Consider the following 16,769-nt stretch of genomic DNA (forward strand, 5'->3'; position numbering starts at 1 on the left):
TTAGGGGTTAGGGTTAGGGTTAGGGTTAGGGTTAGGGTTGGGGTTAGGGTTAGGGTTAGGGTTAGGGGTTAGGGTTAGGGTTAGGGTTGAGCAGTCTATACTACGTGTGAAGTGGAATAAACTGTAATGCAATGAAAAAAAGCCTTTTAAAGAGAGAAAATTACCCGATTCCGTAAATTAACTAGTGGAAATCCGACTTCCGTGAGTTAGGAGTGTATGATCTAGTGCCGACCCTTGTTTGATGCTCGGATGGGAGGCGGCTGTGAATACCAGGCGCCACAAGGGGGAGCTAGTGGGAACTTTGGAGACACAACAGAAAAGCTCTCTTCTTGGGACCTCGGGTGTGTTGTGATATTTACGAACGTCATGTGTGTTTCTGGTCCCGCGCGAATCGTCCATGACCGTTTTCCAGTCCAAATACTGCACCCGTGGTAAAGACACGATCCCGGCGAGTACAACCGGCAACGCTCTGTTACCACGAGGGGGCGACAATGATGACACCGACACGAGGAATCCACAACAAAACACACGGCAGATCCACCCAACACGGGAGGACGCGGCGACAGCCAGATCTTTGTACGCTCTTCTCAACTGTCAACTCCACAGATTTACCCAAAACCGACCAAAACACAGGTATTTTTTGCATTTGTAAAGGGACGACACACATGAATGAATGAACAATACGTGAAGGTCATTACCAATGTGACTAATGTCCATCTTAATCTTGAATATCTACAATGACGCAAAGGTTACACTCTGGATACCTGGACACGAGACGTACAAATAAAAGAACAGTTCATTTGGAGTTAAAGCAACCTCCGTATTAAACGTTTCCCATGGCGACACCTTTGACCCTCCAACAGCATTTTCAGAGCCTCAGAAAATGCTGCCAGTGTCGACATCTCTTGTTCTGCATCTCATGTTCAGGCCGGACACGCTCCAGAACCAGAGTCGTCCAAAAACACAGAACAATCACCTCTAGAACCTGCTCCGGTCGTGTGAGTTTGTGATGTGAATTTCTCTTCACAAATTCCTTTAAAAATTGTTAATTTAAGATTTTTCACACAGAATTCAATCGGCACGTTTGAGAGATCATGGGGGGGGGTTCTCAGATAACTTACAGGCCTTTTTATTCGGCTGATTTAAGAGTAGTTTGGTTGGTCAAAGTCCAACTTGCAGCGATTTATGTGGATTCAGATCACCGAGCGAGTCAAACGCATCGTTGCGGAGTTCGTTAGCGGATATAAAATGTGATTATCTGATTTATATCTTGACTAGAAAAGACTGAAGGGAAGATCATCGCAAAGAACAGAGGAACACGGAGCGTCTTTACCGGCGACGCCCAGGTCTGTCTGCGTGACGAGGTCAAGCAGATGCCAACAGGGCGGCGCTACAGGAGGTGTGCCAAACGCAGTCTGTTATTAGCTGTGTATTATTTTATCAGACGCTTAATTATATGTTGTGGTCCCTTAAAGGTGTTGCTCGAGCGGGAGGAGAACTCGAACAAGACCAAGAACTGACATTTCATCTGTAAATGCAGTTTAAAATAATAACAGATTATAGAACATGGTGAATAGGTGTACGTATGCTAACGCTAACACCTTCAGCTACATGACGTATGCTAACGCTAACACCTTCAGCTACATGACGTATGCTAACGCTAACACCTTCAGCTACATGACGTATGCTAACGCTAACACCTTCAGCTACATGACGTATGCTAACGCTAACACCTTCAGCTACATGACGTATGCTAACGCTAACACCTTCAGCTACATGACGTATGCTAACGCTAACACCTTCAGCTACACGACGTATGCTAACGCTAACACCTTCAGCTACATGACGTATGCTAACGCTAACACCTTCAGCTACATGACGTATGCTAACGCTAACACCTTCAGCTACATGACGTATGCTAACGCTAACACCTTCAGCTACATGACGTATGCTAACGCTAACACCTTCAGCTACATGACGTATGCTAACGCTAACACCTTCAGCTACACGACGTATGCTAACGCTAACACCTTCAGCTACATGACGTATGCTAACGCTAACACCTTCAGCTACATGACGTATGCTAACGCTAACACCTTCAGCTACATGACGTATGCTAACGCTAACACCTTCAGCTACATGACGTATGCTAACGCTAACACCTTCAGCTACATGACGTATGCTAACGCTAACACCTTCAGCTACATGAGGCACAGACAGAACTGTGGTAAGTGTCTGGTATGTTAACGTGACATATGAACAGTTATTCAGATAACTATAGCATAAAGAACATGCTAACAAGTTTACCAAAGCATCAGTTTTACCCCAAATCACTAAATCCACTGAATTCTTCTTCCTCTGTGTCACTTCTAAACAACTCCACGAACTCCAGAGGAAGAGGAAGTGCTGATTGGTGCAACTTATAGTCCGGAAAATACGATAGTTAGTTAAGACCATCTTCACAAAAGGCAGAAACCTCCCTTTTGCCTGCACTTTGACCTCTTCTAACGTTTAGCCCCCAAGTGCCCGTACATGGACATCTCCGCAGCCGCCTCTTCGTCGTTTATCATAAATAGAACCCCCCGAGTGTCACGATACTACTACAGAAAACACATTTCCCCCCGAACCGATACCTCAATGTCTTCATCGTAGCGCTTGATGGGTTTATTGTGTCGTGTGATGGTGAACCACAGACACATTTCCGCTCAGGTTAAAGTCGATTTATTGATGTTTAAACGACGTGGATTGGACGCAACTCGTGAATTACTCCCGGACACGTCTTCTGTTCGGTCTTTTCCCCCCCGAGAGCCGAAGCAGAATGCATCCTCTACCTGCGCCGTCCTCTCGGTTACGTCTCCACAGGTTTGTGATTATGTCCAACAGCGGAAACTGAAACCGTCCAATCCACGTCCAGAGGCTTCGAAGACACAAATTAGCACGTCTTCCCACCTTTAAACTTTTACCACATTTACAAGTCTAAGTTCAGATGTTTATTGTCTTGACCTGTCGATAAATCCCAATCTTTTCGATCAAAAATCCCGTCTCTTTCCACGTAAACGTCGTGAAGTCGCAAACTGCAGTGAATTGTACCTTTGCTCATCCTCCGAGTTCATATTTCATCAATCATTTCCTGGTTTCTGGGTCAGAGCCTGGACGTTCCTCTAAGTGAACAGTATCGACCGCGGCGTCTCCGTGATGGAGGATAATCACCGACTTGTGTTGGAGATGAATGTCTCCGCGGCGGAATCTGATAAACGTAGAAAGACAGGGCGGCGCCGGGAAATCCTGCCGCCCCCGACGACGGCGTTCAGCAGCGCGTCCGTGCGAGTGGGCGGCGGCGGTTTAGCGTGCGGGTCATTTTTAGCGTAAGGCAGATGCTCAAAAGCCGTGATTGTGGGTGACGCGCTGAGACGCCGTTTTTTAGGTAAAAGCCAGATTTAACACGTTTACCGTAACTCTCTCTCTCCTCATTGGACGCCATGTTTCCCCGCCCTATTTTTAAATCCAGCTGGTTCTAATGCGAGGACGACGTTGGACCGGATCTGTTCGATTTTTATGTTTATTGTCGTGAAATTTGAAGAAAACTCAACCCTTGAAAAATCTGTTATTATTATTGTGATCGCGGCATCTTGTTCTGCTTTTGTAATAAAGTTAAGCAAACGTATTAAATCATGTTTTTTTATGTTCAAAATGCAGGTTTTAGGAAATAAAGGTGGGAGAAGACGTAAAGTGGTCTTATGATGCGTTCTTGTGGCTTTAATCTGCATTCGGTCACATTGGGATTAGTATTTCGCAGTTAAATTACCGTATTTTCCGGAGTTTAAGTCGCACCAGCCAAAAAAATGCATAATAGAGAAGAAAAACATATATAAGTGGCACTGGAGTATGAAGTGCGATCGCAAGTGTGAAAATAACAAATAATATCTCATATAAGTCGCTCCGGAGTGTAAGTATAAGTATATAAGTATAAATATAAGTCGCATCCCGGCTAAAACTATGAAAAAAGGTGCAACTTATAGTCCGGAAAATACGGTATGTTATCATTTGGAGAGCTACACTTTTAAAAACTACACTTCTGTTTCCAGTTGGATTCATGGGCGTCTGCAGAAGGAATTCACTATGAAAATATGAATAAATGAGGCCCTTAGGCAACGTGGCTGCTCTGCTAATGGAGTCATGTCGTGTCGGCAGAACAAGTGAACAAGAACCACCTGGAGAAACTTGAAACTGAGTGATTTGTGAGGCTCAGAGAAGCCCATTTCCTGATCTTAACCATGACCTTAAAACTGACCCTGACCCAAACCCTGACCCAAACCCTGACCCAAACCCTACAACAACAACAACTACTACAGCTACTACAACTACTACAAATACTACAACCACAACAACTACAACAACTACTACAGCTACTACAACCACATACTACTACTACAGCTACTACAAATACTACAGATATGTGCTACAACTACTACAGCTACTACAACTACTACAAATACTACAAATGCTACAACCACAACAACTACTACAACTACTACAACTACTACAACTACTACAGCTACTACAACTACTACAGCTAGTACAGCTACTACAACTACTACAACTACTACAACTACTACAACTACTACAACCACAACAACTACTACAACTACTACAGCTACTACAAATACTACAACCACAACAGCCACAACAGCTACTACAACTACTACAACTACTACAACTACTACAACTACTACAACCACAACAACTACTACAACTACTACAGCTACTACAAATACTACAACCACAACAGCCACAACAGCTACTACAACTACTACAACCACTACAACTACTACAGCTACTACAAATACTACAACTACTACAACTACTACAACCACTGCAACCACTGCAACCACTACAAATACTATAAATACTACAAATACTACAACCACTACAACCACTACAACCACTACAACCGCAACAAATACTACAACCACTACAACTGCTGCCACGCCATCGGGTCTTTGTCGTTTCCACTTCCTGTGTAAAGTCTAGTTATATAACACAGCGCAGCAGAACCGCCTCATGTCTCACTGCTCTCGTGCACCGCTGCGTCGCACATTTCTCGTTTTCAGAACTTTCCCCGCAGCAGCTCAATATTTCATACAGTCCGCCGAGGCATATTCTCTCTTCAAACACGCCCCGTCGTCCTCCGGGTGGCGCCGTGACGACAGGAAACAGAAATGTGGACGGTTGGAGCGAGCGCGGCGGCGGCGGTTTAATTTACTTAGACGGGATTCGATTAGAGCAGCCGGGGCGGAGACGTTCGGACTCGAGGAACAGCGCAGTAACAAGGCTAAAAATGTACTTCGTTACACGTAGTACTGCTTGTAGTAATGTACACGTATGCGTGAAAAATACTTTTTTCGGGCAATTTAGTCGCATTTTCAACCAGTTTTTAATGCAAATTTTGATTATTTAAACGTTTAAAGCTGAATTATGTTGTCTTAAACCACAATTGGCATAATTCATACTGGTGTTTTGAGTTTTTAGCGAACTACAGTTACAAATACTCAAGTACATTTGCCAAAACAAAGTACCTGAATCATCTGGAGTCGAGCAATGTGAGTAAAAAAAATTTCTACATAATATGGCTTTCAGAAGGCTATGAATTTCCTCAACAAAATAAATAAATACATCTAATTCTAATCAATGCTATTTAACACTGAAATAGTCAAACATATTTAGGATTTGCAGCAGAAGAAAAGACTAAAGATCATTTACAGACATTTCAGTCAGATCCAGTCTGCACAAGCTAAATAATGTATATATTTTCTATCTAATATGCAAATTTAAATGAAGCAAACGTTGTAAACCTGCTTTGTCATATTATATTCCAAAAACCTTGCAATTTTGGCAATTTTTAGACATATAACGCCTTATTTTTGATGATGATAAAAGAGGCCAAATTCTTTTTTTTCATGTCATTAAAGCGCAGAAGAGTTTAAACTTTACATATCTCTGAATTTAAGCAAAATCAAGTGCATTTTGAGTCAGATCTGTTGTGTTTTTGCACCGCGGAAACTGCTGTCCGCCTCCGCTTTGAACTCTGACCCCTGTGAGAGCGCCGTGACAACGCGGCCACGCCTCCTGACATTCTCCTGACACGCCCTGCTCCTCCTCCGTCCAGAGGAGACGTCATCCGTGCCCTTCTCCGCTCCGTCCTCGCCGTCCTCGCCGACCGTCTGGAGGCCCAAGGTCGCCCGGGGGTCACGCGTCGCCCAGGCCTCCCACGTTTGTCTTCATGAAGAACGCGACGGAGGACGAGAGGGAGGACGAGAGGGAGGACGAGAGGGAGGAGCAAGAGGGAGGAGCAAGAGGGAGGACGAGAGGGAGGAGCGAGAGGGAGGACGAGAGGGAGGACGAGAGGGAGGACGAGAGGGAGGAGCGAGAGGGAGGACGAAAGGGAGGAGCGAGAGGGAGGAGCGAGAGGGAGGACGAGAGGGAGGAGCAAGAGGGAGGAGAAGAGGCAGGAGCAAGAGGGCGGACGAAAGGGAGGAGCGAGAGGGAGGACGAGAGGGAGAAGAGGGAAGAGCGAGAGGGAGGAGAGAGAGGGAGGACGAGAGGGAGGAGCGAGAGTGAGGAGAAGAGGGAGGAGCAAGAGGGAGGACGAGAGGGAGAAGAAGAGGGAAGAGCGAGAGGGAGGAGAGAGAGGGAGGACGAGAGGGAGGAGCGAGAGTGAGGAGAAGAGGGAGGAGCAAGAGGGAGGACGAGAGGGAGGACGAGAGGGAGGAGCGAGAGGGAGAACGAGAGGGAGGAGCGAGAAGAGCGAGATTAGAGCAAGAAGAGCAAGAGAAGAGCGAGAAGAGCAAGAAGAGCAAGAAGAGGAGAGCGAGGAGACCGAGAATAGAGGAGAGCGAGAAGAGGAGAGAAGAGGAGAGCGAGAAGAGGAGAGAAGAGGAGAGAAGAGGAGAGCGAGAAGAGGAGAGAAGAGGAGAGCGAGAAAAACGAGAATAGAGGAGAGCGAGAAGAGAAGAGCGAGAAGAGGGGAGCGAGAAGGGCGAGAAGGGCGAGAAGGGCGAGAAGGGCGAGAAGGGCGAGGAGAGGAGAGAAGAGGAGAGCGAGAAAAACGAGAATAGAGGAGAGCGAGAAGGGCGAGAAGGGCGAGAAGAGAGAGAAGTGCACCACCGACAAGAAGCTGGGCGGTGAGTATGAAGTTTCTGGCTCGAACACATCGATAACGCCGCGGTCTCATGACAAATGTGAAAATCTAAACAGTTTGTGAAAAACGAGCAGTGAAACACGATAAACGCCGGAACACGACGCTCACGTTTATCACCGATAACTTTCTCTCCTTAAATGAGATGTTTCTGTTTGGACACTTTATTCTCTTCCTCTTTCTTTACTCTCTCTCCCTCTGTCACTCTCTCCCCTTCTCTCCTCTTGTCCTCCCTCTCCCGTCCTCTTTCTCAGTTTGTGTCTATATATTTTTCCCTTTCTCTCCTCTCTCTCTCACGACTTCCTGTCCCTTTCTCTCTCTCTCTCTCTCTCTCTCTCTCTCTCTCTCTCTCGACTTCCTGTCCCTTTCTCTCTCTCTCTCTCTCTCTCTCTCTCTCTCGACTTCCTGTCCCTCTCTCTCTCTCCATCACTCTCCCTATTTGTTTTCTACTCCCTTCCCTTTTTCTCACTCTTTTCTCTCCCTTTCTTTAATCATTTCCATATTTCTCTCCATCCCCTGTCTTTACTCTCCATTTCTCCCCTCCTCTCTCTCTGTCTCTCTCTCTCTCACACACCTTCCTGTCCAACTCTCTCTGTCTCTCTCTCTCACGACTTCCTGTCCCATTCTCTCTCTCTCCATCACTCTTCCTATTTGTTTACTGCTTCCTTCCCTTTTTCTCACTCTTTAATCATTTCCCTCTTACTCTCCATTCCTCGCCTCCTTTCCCCCTCTCTCTCCTCTCTTTCTTCATTTCTCTTTCTCTTCTAACGCTCCCTCTGCTCCTCTCTCCATAACCTCCCCTGTCTTTACTCTCTTCTCTCTCTCTCTTTCTCTCTCGCTCTAACTCTGAGTCACCACAAAGACACTTGAACACAGTTGAACAGAGTTTATTTGGAGTTTTGTTGGAGTCAAAGTGGTTTTGGTCTCGAGTGTCGGTCGCTCACAGCAGCCGGAAAAAAGGACGATCTTAAGATGAGATTCAGGCCCTTGAAAAAGAGATCTGGAGCTCAGAGGTCTAAATATAACTCACTAAATCACACTTTGCTGCTCATAAAAACATAAAAACTTATTACACTGTTCAAAAATACTGTTCAATATAGATATTATACTGGCAGAGTTGTAAGAGAAAACAATATGAATATTCACATTTTTAGTGCCACCTCAAAGTCAAACTCTCATGGATTTATTTAGATTTAAGTGTCGTGTTTGAGTTTTATAACAATATTCCCACTGGAACCGGCGTGAAAGGTCTCGGATTTCTGAGGAAAATAATGAATAAGAACAGGAGTCTAACCCACAACCTCCTCACTGAAGGGAGACGGACTAACCACTGTGCCACGGTAACAGAGGAGTCTAACCCACAACCTCCTCACTGAAGGGAGACGGACTAACCACTGTGCCACGGTAACAGAGGAGTCTAACCCACAACCTCCTCACTGAAGGGAGACGGACTAACCACTGTGCCACGGTAACCGAGGAGTCTAACCCACAACCTCCTCACTGAAGGGAGAAGGACTAACCACTGTGCCACGGTAACAGAGGAGTCTAACCCACAACCTCCTCACTGAAGGGAGACGGACTAACCACTGTGCCACGGTAACAGAGGAGTCTAACCCACAACCTCCTCACTGAAGGGAGACGGACTAACCACTGTGCCACGGTAACAGAGGAGTCTAACCCACAACCTCCTCACTGAAGGGAGACGGACTAACCACTGTGCCACGGTAACAGAGGAGTCTAACCCACAACCTCCTCACTGAAGGGAGACGGACTAACCACTGTGCCACGGTAACAGAGGAGTCTAACCCACAACCTCTTCACTGAAGGGAGACGGACTAACCACTGTGCCACGGTTACAGAGGAGTCTAACCCACAACCTCCTCACTGAAGGGAGACGGACTAACCACTGTGCCACGGTAACAGAGGAGTCTAACCCACAACCTCCTCACTGAAGGGAGACGGACTAACCACTGTGCCACGGTTACAGAGGAGTCTAACCCACAACCTCCTCACTAAAGGGAGACGGACTAACCACTGTGCCACGGTAACAGAGGAGTCCAACCCACAACCTCCTCACTAAAGGGAGACGGACTAACCACCGTAACAGAGGAGTCTAACCCACAACCTCCTCACTAAAGGGAGACGGACTAACCACGGTAACAGAGGAGTCTAACCCACAACCTCCTCACTGAAGGGAGACGGACTAACCACTGTGCCACGGTTACAGAGGAGTCTAACCCACAACCTCCTCACTGAAGGGAGACGGACTAACCACTGTGCCACGGTAACAGAGGAGTCTAACCCACAACCTCCTCACTGAAGGGAGACGGACTAACCACTGTGCCACCGTAACAGAGGAGTCTAACCCACAACCTCCTCACTAAAGGGAGACGGACTAACCACCGTAACAGAGGAGTCTAACCCACAACCTCCTCACTGAAGGGAGACGGACTAACCACTGTGCCATAGCAACAGAGGAGTCAAACCCACAACCTCCTCACTTAAGGGAGACAGACTAACCACTGTGCCACAGCAACAGAGGAGTCAAACCCACAACCTCCTCACTGAAGGGAGACGGACTAACCACTGTGCCACGGTAACAGAGGAGTCTAACCCACAACCTCCTCACTGAAGGGAGACGGACTAACCACTGTGCCACGGTAACAGAGGAGTCTAACCCACAACCTCCTCACTGAAGGGAGACGGACTAACCACTGTGCCACGGTAACAGAGGAGTCTAACCCACAACCTCTTCACTGAAGGGAGACGGACTAACCACTGTGCCACGGTTACAGAGGAGTCTAACCCACAACCTCCTCACTGAAGGGAGACGGACTAACCACTGTGCCACGGTTACAGAGGAGTCTAACCCACAACCTCCTCACTAAAGGGAGACGGACTAACCACCGTAACAGAGGAGTCTAACCCACAACCTCCTCACTGAAGGGAGACGGACTAACCACTGTGTCACGTTAACAGAGGAGTCCAACCCACAACCTCCTCACTAAAGGGAGACGGACTAACCACGGTAACAGAGGAGTCTAACCCACAACCTCCTCACTGAAGGGAGACGGACTAACCACTGTGCCACGGTTACAGAGGAGTCTAACCCACAACCTCCTCACTGAAGGGAGACGGACTAACCACTGTGCCACGGTAACAGAGGAGTCTAACCCACAACCTCCTCACTGAAGGGAGACGGACTAACCACTGTGCCACCGTAACAGAGGAGTCTAACCCACAACCTCCTCACTAAAGGGAGACGGACTAACCACTGTGCCACGGTAACAGAGGAGTCTAACCCACAACCTCCTCACTTAAGGGAGACAGACTAACCACTGTGCCACAGCAACAGAGGAGTCAAACCCACAACCTCCTCACTAAAGGGAGACGGACTAAGTGCTAGCGTTAGCATACGTCATGTAGCTGAAGGTGTTAGCGTTAGCATACGTCATGTAGCTGAAGGTGTTAGCGTTAGCATACGTCATGTAGCTGAAGGTGTTAGCGTTAGCATACGTCATGTAGCTGAAGGTGTTAGCATACGTCATGTAGCTGAAGGTGTTAGCGTTAGCGTACGTCATGTAGCTGAAGGTGTTAGCGTTAGCGTACGTCATGTAGCTGAAGGTGTTAGCGTTAGCATACGTCATGTAGCTGAAGGTGTTAGCGTTAGCACACGTACACCTATTCATCATGTTCTCTCATCTGTTATTATTTTAAACTACAAGAGGAATTGTCTGTTCTTGGTCTTGGATTTTAATAAATAAAATCAATAAAGTCAATAAATACAATAAAAAATCCCCAAAAAATTGTTTTTTTCTTCTCTATTATGCATTTTTGGGCTGGTGCGACTTATACTCTGTAAAATACGGTAATAACATTTCATATCTTGTTTAAAAGATTCAGAATTCAGAATGTGAAAGTGTCTCGCCCGGTGGTTTTATTTGACTTGATTTAAGGAGAAATATATTGAAAAACGACAGAAATTAATATTAATATCCTGGAGTCGAGTCATTTTAACAAATCTATAAATATATTTTTGCAGTAAATGTACATTTCCTGTGCATTGCACTGACGCTCAGAATAATGAGACTAAAGCGTTTATAAATGTTTATTCATCAAAACGTGTGCGAAATTGTGTTGTTATTAGTTTATTAATCAAAATGGAAACACTAAAGCATTCATAGATGTTTAAATATTTAATGACCATTTACCAGGTGCGACTATGTTCTGTTTCAATGGTTGGTTCGGGTATTTTTTGTTTCTGAGTGAACAATTAAAAATATCAACTAATCATGTGCAAAAAGTGATTAGTAAATGGTAAATAAACATGTATCAATGCTTTTTAACCATGTTTTATAGTTAATAGTTGGTTTGTTTTTGTTTGTGTTGAGAATAAATAATAACTAATCATGTGCAAATGTTCAATAATGATGAGTGATAGTAGATAAACATGTATAAATGCTGTGTGTCTGTTCCTGCTCGCGTGCCCACAGTCCGGGGCAGTCCTGAGGTCACTCCCTGGACGTCCTTGGTGGAACCCCCGCGATTATTATTTATTTAGACCAGAAAGAACCAGGAAGATGACAATATTTGGCTTGATTTTGTTCAGTATTTTCCCCTGGTTATGTTTCCCGCGCACACAAAGCTTCCGATTCCGTTATTAATTTGACTCGATCATAATTGTTCAGTCATGTCCCAGATGTCACGTGCGAGACTCGCGCGCGGAGCGTCGCTTTGTCCTTGTTTTAACCTACATTCCGGCGCCGTTATTCTCACCGCGCGACGACGAGCGTGAGCCCCGCGTGCGCCTCCCGCGTTTAACCGTTTATTACGTCGCGGCGGTGACGCACGGGAGACCGCCGCCGCCACCGCCGCCGCCGCCGCCGCCGCCGCCGCGCGAGAGGGGAAGATGGAGATTCTCCGGCACCGATGACCTTAGGCTCGGAGTCGGGAAAGGCGTGTGTCAGCAGCCCCGCGCCGTCCTGTCCCCCCCCGCACGCGCTCCCGTCCCCGCACCGTCCCCCGCACTCACGCGAGCAGCCGCCGACGCGCGTGCCGCTATAACGGGCGAAACGCGCGGCACCGGTGCGTCCACAACCCGCGCGTCCCAACGCAGCCGTGCAAACGCGGGGGGACAGAGAGCACATGGCGGGATAACGCGGTGACTTACTGATGGTGCGGGATCCTATGCAGCCCATGTCGTCTCTCACGCGCGCGCGGGGCCGGTACAGTCCGTGCGTCGGGGCATCGCTAAGTCCAGCCGCGGTGTCGGTGCGTCCTCCTCTTCTTTCACCGCTCTCCTCCTCCTCCTCCTCCTGCCGCTTCTGTCCTCGCGCGGTGCCGTGTCCCGGTGCCGTGCGTCGTGCCGCGTGCCGCGTGCGCTCCGTGGCGGTGCGAGAGACGCTCTGACGGCGGCGGCGGCGGGTGCGGGAGAGCGCGCGCGGAGGAGGAGGAGAGGGAGGAGAGGAGGAGAGGCAGGAGGAGAAGGAGAGGCAGGAGAGGAGGAGAAGAGGAGGAGGAAAGGAGGAGAGGAGGAGGAGAGGCAGGAGAGGAGGAGGAGAGGCAGGAGGAGGAGGAGAGGGAGGAGAGGAGTAGGAGGAGGAGAGGAGAGGCAAGAGAGGAGGAGGAGAGGCAGGAGGAGAGAAGAGGCAAGAGAGGAGGAGAAGAGGAGGAGGAAAGGAGGAGAGGCAGGAGGAGGAGAGGCAGGAGGAGAAGAAGAGGCAGGAGAGGAGAAGAGGAGGAGAGGCAGGAGGAGGAGGAGAGGGAGGGAGGAGAGGAGGAGGAGAGGGAGGAGAGGAGGAGAGGCAGGAGGCGAGAAGAGGCAAGAGAGGAGGAGAAGAGGAGGAGGAAAGGAGGAGAGGCAGCAGGAGAAGGAGAGGCAGGAGAGGAGGAGAGGAGGAGGAGAGGCAGGAGAGGAGGAGAGGAGAAGAGGAGAGGCAAGAGAGGAGGAGAGACAGGAGGAAAGAAGAGGCAAGAGAGGAGGAGAAGAGAAGAGGAGGAGGAGAGGCAGGAGAGGAGGAGGAGGAAAGGAGGAGAAGAGAGGCAGGAGGAGGACGAGAGGCAGGAGAGGAGAAGAGGAGGAGGAGAGACAGGAGGAGAGGAGAGGCAGGAGAGGAGAGAAGGAGGAGGAGAGACAGGAGGAGAGGAGAGGCAGGAGAGGAGAGAAGGAGGAGGAGAGACAGGAGGAGAGGAGAGGCAGGGGAGGAGAGAAGGAGGAGGAGAGACAGGAGGAAAGAAGAGGCAAGAGAGGAGGAGAAGAGAAGAGGAGGAGGAGAGGCAGGAGAGGAGGAGGAGGAAAGGAGGAGAAGAGAGGCAGGAGGAGGACGAGAGGCAGGAGAGGAGAAGAGGAGGAGGAGAGACAGGAGGAGAGGAGAGGCAGGAGAGGAGAGAAGGAGGAGGAGAGACAGGAGGAGAGGAGAGGCAGGAGAGGAGAGAAGGAGGAGGAGAGACAGGAGGAGAGGAGAGGCAGGAGAGGAGAGAAGGAGGAGGAGAGACGGGAGGAGAGGAGAGGCAGGAGAGGAGAGAAGGAGGAGGAGAGACAGGAGGAGAGGAGAGGCAGGAGAGGAGAGAAGGAGGAGGAGAGACGGGAGGAGAGGAGAGGCAGGAGAGGAGAGAAGGAGGAGGAGAGACAGGAGGAGAGGAGAGGCAGGAGAGGAGAGAAGGAGGAGGAGAGACAGGAGGAGAGGAGAGGCAGGAGAGGAGAGAAGGAGGAGGAGAGACAGGAGGAGAGGAGAGGCAGGAGAGGAGAGAAGGAGGAGGAGAGACGGGAGGAGAGGAGAGGCAGGAGAGGAGAGAAGGAGGAGGAGAGACAGGAGGAGAGGAGAGGCAGGAGAGGAGAGAAGGAGGAGGAGAGACAGGAGGAGAGGAGAGGCAGGAGAGGAGAGAAGGAGGAGGAGAGACAGGAGGAGAGGAGAGGCAGGAGAGGAGAGAAGGAGGAGGAGAGACGGGAGGAGAGGAGAGGCAGGAGAGGAGAGAAGGAGGAGGAGAGACAGGAGGAGAGGAGAGGCAGGAGAGGAGAGAAGGAGGAGGAGAGACAGGAGGAGAGGAGAGGCAGGAGAGGAGAGAAGGAGGAGGAGAGACGGGAGGAGAGGAGAGGCAGGAGAGGAGAGAAGGAGGAGGAGAGACGGGAGGAGAGGAGAGGCAGGAGAGGAGAGAAGGAGGAGGAGAGACAGTCTCCCTCAGACATGTCACTTCGAGCGCTAATTGAGGAAATGGCTCATTAAAGGCCCATGATTCAGTCTTTTCTTGAACTGTTGCTCCAAAACTCTTATTTTATCTTCAAAACTGTGGGAAAAACAGTTATAAAATTATATAAAGACAAGAAGCCTCAAAGAACAGAACATTATTGGTCATTTATAAACAAAAACAACATTAATTTAGCTCTTATTTTTACAGAAACAAAGATTCTTAACATTGTTCTTGGCTGTACAAAGGTTTAACACAACCACAAACATTACAAACACAGCAATAATTCATTTACTGTCATAAAAAAGAACATTTCGACGTATCTATTATATTTAAGCGTTTAGACATTCAAAATTATGTTGTCTTTTGTTTTAATTATTGCTTTATCTGTTTTTAAGATTCTATGGAAACACAGACAAACTTTAACATACACTAGATTGAGTTTGTTTACAATGTAGAAACCTCCTTTTAAAAGACCTAACTTTATTACTGAAACTAATTAACGTACAATAAAGCTACAAAATTTTACCTTTGACATTATTTCCAAAAACAATTGCACTTTTTACAGATTAAAGTTGGCGTTTTGCTCAAAAGAAACGGTTCACGCTTGACCAGACGCAGCCGTTGTTGTTGTTGTTGTTGTTGTTGTTGTCGTCCTGCTTCCGTCCACCGACTTCGCACGTGCATTTCAGAGCAAATAAATGTACAGAACCTAGAAATACAAAGGGAAAACGGTTTTGTTTTGCCGCCGCGCTCACAGAATCTTAAACGCACTGACCTCTGCGCCATCGATCGGCCTTAAAAAAGCCGTTATTTAAAAAGAAACTGGACACAAGCCGAGGTCCCGTCCAGCGCGGGGACGCGGGGACGTTTAAGGTGACGGAACGATCCATATTTAAGATACGAGAAGACATAAGAGCCTTTTTGATGACTAAAAGTAAAAAAAAACATGTTCATTTAGTGCATATGACACTGTTTACTGAAGCGTGTTAGCAGAATGATTATCGGATCCACAGTTACTCTTCAAGTTACTTTGGACAGTCGTTTCCCCCAAATACTTTTGTACAATTCCCTGTACTTTGCACTTTTACTTGCAGTTTCTGTACCCTTAGCCTTCCCCACCCGTTTTACCCCCGCCCCCTTTTTATTTTTACTATCATTGTTATTATTTTAAATTCATTATATAGATTATTTTCTATATTCATTTTAAATTTTTTTGTCTTCTTCTTTTTTTTCTGTATAATTCTTATGTTGCTATTGTCATTGTTTGTTTGTCTCACTAAAAAGCAAAAGTATATTTCTTTTATTTTTTAAGCAGCGTTTCTGTACACCTATCTTTCTCCACCCGTTTTACCCCTTCCCCCTTTTATTTTTATTAATATTATTTCAATTAATTATATAGAATTTTCCTCTCCTTGAACCGACACCTTAACGTGGTGGAGGGGTTTGAGTGCCCGAATGATCCCGGGAGCTATGTTGTCGGGGGCTTCATGCCCCTGGTAGGGTCTCCCAAGGCAAACAGGTCCTAGGTGACGGGTCAGACAAAGATCGGTTCAGAAGCCTCTTATGACGACGACACGAACAAGGCCGTTTACGTCGCCCGGATCGGCGTCACCGGGGCCCCATCCTGGAGCCAGGCCTGGGATGGGTGCTCCATGGCGAGCGCCTGGTGGCCGGGTCTTACCCCACGGGGCCCGGCCGGGCACAGCCCGAAAGAGCGACGTGGGGCCGCCCTCCCGTGGGCCCACCACCCGCAGGAGGATCCATAAGGGGCCGGTGCAGAGAGATCTGGGCGGCAGTCGACGGCAGGGGCCTCGGCGACCAGATCTCCAGACACAGAGACTAACTCTGGGGACATGGAATGTCACCTCGCTGGGGGGGAAAGAGCCTGAGCTTGTGCGGGAGGTTGAGCGATACCGACTAGATATAGTCGGCCTCACCTCCACGCACAGTTTGGGCTCTGGAACCCATCTCCTCGAGAGGGGCTGGACGCTCCACTTCTCTGGTGTTGCCCGCGGGGAGAGGCGGCGGGCTGGTGTGGGCTTGCTGATAGCCCCTCAGCTCAGCCGCCACGTGTTGGAGTTTACCCCGGTGAACGAGAGGGTCGCGTCCCTCCGCCTTCGGGTGGGGGACAGGTCTCTCACTGTTGTGGCGGCCTACGGGCCGAACAGCAGTGCAGAGTACCCGGCCTTCTTGGAGTCCTTGGGAGGGGTACTGGACAGTGCACCGACCGGGGACTCCGTTGTTCTACTGGGGGACTTCAACGCCCACGTGGGCAATGACAGTGACACCTGGAGAGGGGTGATCGGGAAGAACGGCTTCCCCGATCTGAACCCGAGCGGTGTTCAGTTATTGGACTTCTGTGCTAGCCACGGATTGTCCATAACGA

At 48.5% G+C, this 16,769-nt stretch overlaps 1 protein-coding gene across 4 annotated transcripts in view; it reads right to left on the reverse strand.

Annotated features, from left to right (window-relative positions):
• LOC140362194 (uncharacterized) overlaps nt 1-12,486 on the reverse strand; it is a 78,834-nt gene extending 66,348 nt beyond the window's left edge. For all 4 annotated transcript variants that reach the window (XM_072448268.1, XM_072448267.1, XM_072448266.1 and 1 more), the window contains exon 1: nt 12,366-12,486. In XM_072448268.1, the coding sequence (XP_072304369.1) occupies nt 12,366-12,393 (28 nt within the window). In that variant the 5' untranslated portion in view covers nt 12,394-12,486. The remainder of the gene's footprint in view (nt 1-12,365) is intronic.
• Between the last annotated feature and the right edge of the window lie 4,283 nt (nt 12,487-16,769).

Source organism: Eucyclogobius newberryi, unplaced genomic scaffold, assembly GCF_026437365.1.
Source record: "Eucyclogobius newberryi isolate DKJ021-1_F unplaced genomic scaffold, fEucNew1.0.hap1 SCAF_16, whole genome shotgun sequence".
In the NCBI taxonomy this organism is placed as follows: Eukaryota; Metazoa; Chordata; class Actinopteri; order Gobiiformes; family Gobiidae; genus Eucyclogobius; species Eucyclogobius newberryi.